This window comes from Oncorhynchus gorbuscha, linkage group LG17, assembly GCF_021184085.1.
Source record: "Oncorhynchus gorbuscha isolate QuinsamMale2020 ecotype Even-year linkage group LG17, OgorEven_v1.0, whole genome shotgun sequence".
Lineage (NCBI taxonomy): Eukaryota > Metazoa > Chordata > Actinopteri > Salmoniformes > Salmonidae > Oncorhynchus > Oncorhynchus gorbuscha.
In genome coordinates, this window is record NC_060189.1 from 257,501 (window position 1) to 265,895 (window position 8,395).

At 40.2% G+C, this 8,395-nt stretch overlaps 1 protein-coding gene across 1 annotated transcript in view; it reads left to right on the forward strand.

Annotated features, from left to right (window-relative positions):
- LOC124002261 (homeobox protein EMX1-like) overlaps window positions 1-6,657 on the forward strand; it is an 8,095-nt gene extending 1,438 nt beyond the window's left edge. Inside the window, exons 2-3 of the mRNA XM_046309635.1 lie at window positions 3,407-3,591; window positions 6,397-6,657. Coding sequence (XP_046165591.1) covers window positions 3,407-3,591; window positions 6,397-6,657 — 446 coding nt within the window. The remainder of the gene's footprint in view (window positions 1-3,406; window positions 3,592-6,396) is intronic.
- Window positions 6,658-8,395: the final 1,738 nt, after the last annotated feature.

Here is an 8,395-nt window from a genome sequence, read left to right on the forward strand (position 1 = left end):
TTATAAAAAACATTTGGATATGAGATAGAGTACACTTTCCACTAGATTGGATATGAGATAGAGTACTTATCGAAAACATTTACACTAGATTGGATATGAGATAGAGTACTTATGGAAAACATTTACACTAGAGTGGATATGAGATAGAGTACTTATGGAAAACATTTACACTAGATTGGATATGAGATAGAGTACATTTTCCACGTTCCATTCCCCCTCTTGGCTACACTTTGGTAAAGGGAAACGCGTCAATCAGATAGTGGGGATGTTTGTGTTGCCTGTTGAACTCCCTGCCTTGGGCCATTTCAGCCTATATTGTCATACTAGCAACACATGAACACATACACGGTTACAACAGGAGGAATAAGAGGTATGGAACGTTGAGGTTGTGACATTGTAATTCATATGTATACTGTTAAATGGCCTTCAGCGAGGCTATATAGGCTGTATACTCTTACAAGTTCTATTCAATGCAGATGTTGGGGCGGTACACACAGAGCCCTCGGACAGTATTCAGACCCCTTGACCTTTTCAACATTTTGTTCCATTACAGCCGTATTCTAAAAATGTATGAAATATTTTTTTTCCCTCGGCAATCTACACACAATAGACCATAATGCAGACCACATAATGATAAAGCAAAACCCGTTTTGAGAAATGTTTGTCATTATGGGATATTGTGTGTAGATTGATCAGGAAAAAAACCCTGATTTAATCTGTTTCAGAATAAGGCGTGTAAATGTAACAAAATGTGGGAAAAGTCCAGGGGTCTGTATACTTTCTGAATGCACTGAATGGTCGTAACGTTGCCCACATGGTACTAACGCGCCTTTCGCTCTGCTTTATAATGTAATCAAACTTTAAAAACGGAACAAGAACTATTTGTTTCGTCTGCAGAACACATCAAATTGCTGATGGGTATTAATATGGAACTCGACATGACAAAGTGAAGGTAAATTGTGTCATTGTACCGTCTCATCTCCTGTTACCTCGTGTTGGCACACGTTTGGCGTGCACTTGCGGTGCATCAAATACCAGTTATAAGCAGAGCACATATTTCATTAAGGTGACAGGTAATTACATTCAAAATTAAGAGCATTAAAAAAATATATGCTAAACATAAAAATCACTCCATTTGGCAAATGTGATGGCGTGTCAGAAACTTCAGTTTGCATTATAATGTTGATATCAGTGTATTTGTATAATACAATTAAATGTGATTAGATCATAGAAGCTGTAGGATGGAACACCTATATAGATCAGAGAAGCTGTAGGATGGAACACCTATATAGATCATTGAAGCTGGAGGATGGAACACCACCTATATAGATCAGAGAAGCTGTAGGATGGAACACCTATATAGATCAGAGAAGCTGTAGGATGGAACACCACCTATATAGATCAGAGAAGCTGTAGGATGGAACACCTATATAGATCAGAGAAGCTGTAGGATGGAACACCACCTATATAGATCATAGAAGCTGTAGGATGGAACACCTATATAGATCAGAGAAGCTGTAGGATGGAACACCTATATAGATCATAGAAGCTGTAGGATGGAACACCACCTATATAGATCAGAGAAGCTGTAGGATGGAACACCTATATAGATCAGAGAAGCTGTAGGATGGAACACCTATATAGATCAGAGAAGCTGTAGGATGGAACACCTATATAGATCAGAGAAGCTGTAGGATGGAACACCACCTATATAGATCAGAGAAGCTGTAGGATGGAACACCTATATAGATCAGAGAAGCTGTAGGATGGAACACCTATATAGATCAGAGAAGCTGTAGGATGGAACACCTATATAGATCAGAGAAGCTGTAGGATGGAACACCTATATAGATCAGAGAAGCTGTAGGATGGAACACCACCTATATAGATCAGAGAAGCTGTAGGATGGAACACCTATATAGATCAGAGAAGCTGTAGGATGGAACACCTATATAGATCAGAGAAGCTGTAGGATGGAACACCACCTATATAGATCAGAGAAGCTGTAGGATGGAACACCTATATAGATCAGAGAAGCTGTAGGATGGAACACCACCTATATAGATCAGAGAAGCTGTAGGATGGAACACCTATATAGATCATAGAGGCTGTAGGATGGAACACCACCTATATAGATCAGAGAAGCTGTAGGATGGAACACCACCTATATAGATCAGAGAAGCTGTAGGATGGAACACCACCTATATAGATCATAGAGGCTGTAGGATGGAACACCACCTATCACAATTAAATGTGATTAGGCTATGATAGAATATGTAGGAGTCTGTCGTTTTGTATTCAAATTTTAGGCTACTTAGGGTCCAGATTAATGGAGCGCAAACCCAACCAGTCTATTTCCCCACGGCTGGAAAGGTTTTCCCGGCACACACCGGGCTACAGGTAATCTGTAGAGGAAATACTGTCTTTGTTACGCGGTCAATCCCACTGCGAATTTATACAAACCAAACCACCATTTTATCTGAGTGAGTGCGAAAATCGTAATCATTTTCTTCCCAAACGTTCAAACCAGATTTTTGTTTCAGAATCTAGCCACTTTTTTTTTAGGTTGTAAACACTTTTAAATAGACTATATGGTTTATATGCATCAGTAGACTCGATTCATTTAATATGTTTATAATAATTTAACGTATTGGCCTAGTTTTCATTTATGATGAAAGATTAATGTCATTATTGTCAATATAAAGTAGATTAATAATATTGTTAAATTATTAAAAATAATTGTCACACAGTCTTATTTGGAACGATATCAAATTGACCGTTTAAATCGATCCCTACATTGATATGGACTCAGCACATGCAGAAGAGTTGTATAAGGTATTCATAGACTACTTCAAACTACGTAAAGAGTTTATAAACTAGCCTCAAACCAAAAGGGAAAATATTAATTTGAATTAGTCTAAGATCCCTCTCTGCCTGGTACTGTTCTTTTCCACCTCGTTGCAGAGCAAAACGCTCCTGGTGTTGCTCTTTTCTAATTACTTCAATCAATTCAATTCAAGGGGCTTTATTGGCATGGGAAACATGTGTTAACATTGCCAAAGCAAGTGAGGTAATATACAAAAGTGAAATAAACAATAAAAATGAACAGTAAACATTACACTCATAGAAGTTCCAAAAAAATAAAGACATTACAAATGTCATGTTATGTATATATACAGTGTTGTAACGATGTACAGGTAATTACATTCAACATTAAGAGCATTAAAAATAATGCTAAACACCAAACTCACTCAATCTAAACCGCAGTGTGATTCTCCCTCTCTCTCCGTCTCGGTCATCACTAGTTACCACAGCCACAAAGTCATAAACTATATAGCCAATTTTGACTTTGTGGATGTGGTAACTAGTGGAAACCCTCTCTCTCTCTCTCTCTCTCTGCCCCCAGGAAACGATGTTTCCCAAGAAAGACTGCTACTCCACCGCCCATTCGCCCGAAAACCAAAGCGCATCCGCACCGCCTTCTCCCCGTCGCAGCTCCTGCGGCTTGAGCGGGCGTTCGAGAAGAATCATTACATAGTAGGAGCCGAGAGGAAACAGCTGACCAACAGTCTCAGTCTGTCTGAAACACAGGTGAGAAACGCTACTAAAATAAACTATATGAAATATATATATGGCACACAGTTCAGGAATAGGCCTATATAAATTCAGTTAATCAATTCCAGCCCAAACTCATTCGGAGTCAGGAGGACTGCTTTTAATTGAAATAAATAATATAATAATATCTTGAAGAACTTTTAATTAAACGTGTTGTAAATAAAGAATATGATTGTAGGTTTTTTCAAAATAAGAGTCAAAACATTAGGCGTATTCATTATTAGGTCTACTGAAAATCATTAGCTTTTCCTTGCAAGCCTAAGTAGGACAAATATTGACACATATTTTTATGTTGAAATTAGCCAACTGTTAGCGAAAGGGCCTATGATAGAAAATTGGACTATTATAATTTATTGTCAAGCTCAGTGAATCATTTGACTAAATCATAATCAGGTAAAAGGGAAGGGAAGAGGACTTGTGAGCCTGTGATTTCTATTTCTGATGCGTTTTCATTGGAACGATAGTTTTATTCTAAACTTCCCAGAAGGGAAAAGGACTTGTAAGCCTGTGATTTCTATTTCTGATACGTTTTCATTGGAACGATAGTTTTATTCTAAACTTCCCAGAAGGGAAAAGGACTTGTAAGCCTGTGATTTCTATTTCTGATACGTTTTCATTGGAACAATAGTTTTTATTATAAACTCAGCAAAAAGAGAAACATCCCTTTTCCAGGACCCTTTCTTTCAAAGATGATTCGTAAAAATCCAAATAACTTCACAGATTGTAAAGGGTTTAAACACTGTTTCCCAATGCTTGTTCAATGAACCATAAACAATTAATGAACATGCACCTGTGGAACGGTCGTTAAGACTCGAACAGCTTACAGACCGTAGTCAATTAAGGTCACAGTTATGAAAACTTAGGACACTAAAGAGGCCTTTCGACTGACTCTGAAAAACACCAAAAGAAAGATGCCCATGGTCCCTGCTCATCTGCGTGAACGTGCCTTAGGCATGCTGCAAGGAGGCATGAGGACTGCAGATGTGGCCAGGGCAATAAATTGCAATGTCCGTACTGTGAGATGCCTAAGACAGCGCTACAGGGAGACAGGACGGACAGCTGATCGTCCTCGCAGTGGCAGACCACGTGTAACAACACCTGCTTGTAATGACGACTAATACTTCAGAATCGCTGCGAGAGCATGACCAAACATAGTTACATTGATTCAATTGTAATATGGCGCGTACAGTATCTGTGTACAGAGTCTGAGAGGCAGCCATTCAACCAGCTCTGTGTACAGAGTCTGAGAGGCTTGTTGTTGCTAGTATTAGACCTTTTCTGTGTACAGAGTCTGAGAGGCTTGTTGTTGCTAGTATTAGACCTTTTCTGTGTACAGAGTCTGAGAGGCTTGTTGTTGCTAGTATTAGACCTTTTCTGTGTACAGAGTCTGAGAGGCTTGTTGTTGCTAGTATTAGACCTTTTCTGTGTACAGAGTCTGAGAGGCTTGTTGTTGCTAGTATTAGACCTTTTCTGTGTACAGAGTCTGAGAGGCTTGTTGTTGCTAGTCTTATACCTTTTCTGTGTACAGTCTGAGAGGCTTGTTGTTGCTAGTCTTAGACCTTTTCTGTGTACAGAGTCTGAGAGGCTTGTTGTTGCTAGTATTAGACCTTTTCTGTGTACAGAGTCTGAGAGGCTTGTTGTTGCTAGTATTAGACCTTTTCTGTGTACAGAGTCTGAGAGGCTTGTTGTTGCTAGTATTAGACCTTTTCTGTGTACAGAGTCTGAGAGGCTTGTTGTTGCTAGTATTAGACCTTTTCTGTGTACAGAGTCTGAGAGGCTTGTTGTTGCTAATATTAGACCTTTTCTGTGTACAGAGTCTGAGAGGCTTGTTGTTGCTAGTATTAGACCTTTTCTGTGTACAGAGTCTGAGAGGCTTGTTGTTGCTAGTATTAGACCTTTTCTGTGTACAGAGTCTGAGAGGCTTGTTGTTGCTAGTATTAGACCTTTTCTGTGTACAGAGTCTGAGAGGCTTGTTGTTGCTAGTATTAGACCTTTTCTGTGTACATTTCACAAGAAACAATTCTGATATTGAGTATCCATGTTAGAGTTATATAGGCATAGAGGGGCTTGTATAACCCTCCAATAAAATACAACGTTCTCTGTCTTCCTCCCCAGGTGAAGGTGTGGGTCCAGAATGTAGATGTCTCTAATGTCCCCGTCTTCCTCCCCAGGTGAAGGTGTGGGTCCAGAATATAAATGTCTCTAATGTCCCCGTCTTCCTCCCCAGGTGAAGGTGTTCCAGAATATAGATGTCTCTAATGTCCCCGTCTTCCTCCCCAGGTGAAGGTGTGGTTCCAGAATATAGATGTCTCTAATGTCCCCGTCTTCCTCCCCAGGTGAAGGTGTGGGTCCAGAATATAGATGTCTCTAATGTCCCCGTCTTCCTCCCCAGGTGAAGGTGTGGGTCCAGAATATAGATGTCTCTAATGTCCCCGTCTTCCTCCCCAGGTGAAGGTGTGGGTCCAGAATATAGATGTCTCTAATGTCCCCGTCTTCCTCCCCAGGTGAAGGTGTGGTTCCAGAATATAGATGTCTCTATTGTCCCCGTCTTCCTCCCCAGGTGAAGGTGTGATCCAGAATATAGATGTCTCTAATGTCCCCGTCTTCCTCCCCAGGTGAAGGTGTGGTTCCAGAATATAGATGTCTCTAATGTCCCCGTCTTCCTCCCCAGGTGAAGGTGTGATCCAGAATATAGATGTCTCTAATGTCCCCGTCTTCCTCCCCAGGTGAAGGTGTGATCCAGAATATAGATGTCTCTAATGTCCCCGTCTTCCTCCCCAGGTGAAGGTGTGGTTCCAGAACAGGAAGACCAAATACAAGAGACAGAAGCTGGAGGAGGAGGGGCCTGACTGTCATCAGAAGAAGAAAGGAAACCACCACATCCACAGATGGAGGCTTGTCACTAAGCACGGCAGCTCCAAGGACATCGACGTCGGACTGGACTACGACCCCAACCCTGGCCCTCTGCCCCCCCCCCAACCCCTGGCCTGTGTCCCCTTTTGGAACACAAGAGGACCAAAGTTAATGCTAGTTATTATGTGAAGTTATGAAGTATAATGACATGTTACAAGAAAAAACAGAACTTTATGGTACTTGACTTGCATCCATCCAACATCATGATCTCATGTCTGATCTCTTATTGGAGGTGTTCATGCTATATTACACAGCTTCTATGATCTATATAGGTGTTCATGCTATATTACACAGCTTCTCTGATCTATATAGGTGTTCCATCCTACAGCTTCTATGATCTATATAGGTGGTGTTCCATCCTACAGCTTCTCTGATCTATATAGGTGTTCATGCTATATTACACAGCTTCTCTGATCTATATAGGTGTTCATGCTATATTACACAGCTTCTCTGATCTATATAGGTGTTCATGCTATATTACACAGCTTCTCTGATCTATATAGGTGTTCATGCTATATTACACAGCTTCTATGATCTATATAGGTGTTCATGCTATATTACACAGCTTCTCTGATCTATATAGGTGTTCATGCTATATTACACAGCTTCTATGATCTATATAGGTGTTCCATCCTACAGCTTCTCTGATCTATATAGGTGGTGTTCCATCCTACAGCTTCTCTGATCTATATAGGTGTTCCATCCTACAGCTTCTCTGATCTATATAGGTGGTGTTCCATCCTACAGCTTCTCTGATCTATATAGGTGGTGTTCCATCCTACAGCTTCTCTGATCTATATAGGTGGTGTTCCATCCTACAGCTTCTCTGATCTATATAGGTGTTCCATCCTACAGCTTCTCTGATCTATATAGGTGGTGTTCCATCCTACAGCTTCTCTGATCTATATAGGTGGTGTTCCATCCTACAGCTTCTCTGATCTATATAGGTGGTGTTCCATCCTACAGCTTCTCTGATCTATATAGGTGGTGTTCCATCCTACAGCTTCTCTGATCTATATAGGTGGTGTTCCATCCTACAGCTTCTCTGATCTATATAGGTGGTGTTCCATCCTACAGCTTCTCTGATCTATATAGGTGGTGTTCCATCCTACAACTTCTCTGATCTATATAGGTGGTGTTCCATCCTACAGCTTCTCTGATCTATATAGGTGGTGTTCCATCCTACAGCTTCTCTGATCTATATAGGTGGTGTTCCATCCTACAGCTTCTCTGATCTATATAGGTGGTGTTCCATCCTACAGCTTCTCTGATCTATATAGGTGGTGTTCCATCCTACAGCTTCTCTGATCTATATAGGTGTTCCATCCTACAGCTTCTCTGATCTATATAGGTGTTCATGCTATATTACACAGCTTCTATGATCTATATAGGTGTTCATGCTATATTACACAGCTTCTATGATCTATATAGGTGTTCATGCTATATTACACAGCTTCTATGATCTATATAGGTGTTCATGCTATATTACACAGCTTCTCTGATCTATATAGGTGTTCATGCTATATTACACAGCTTCTATGATCTATATAGGTGTTCATGCTATATTACACAGCTTCTATGATCTATATAGGTGTTCATGCTATATTACACAGCTTCTATGATCTATATAGGTGTTCATGCTATATTACACAGCTTCTATGATCTATATAGGTGTTCATGCTATATTACACAGCTTCTATGATCTATATAGGTGTTCATGCTATATTACACAGCTTCTCTGATCTATATAGGTGTTCATGCTATATTACACAGCTTCTCTGATCTATATAGGTGTTCCATCCTACAGCTTCTCTGATCTATATAGGTGGTGTTCCATCCTACAGCTTCTCTGATCTATATAGGTGTT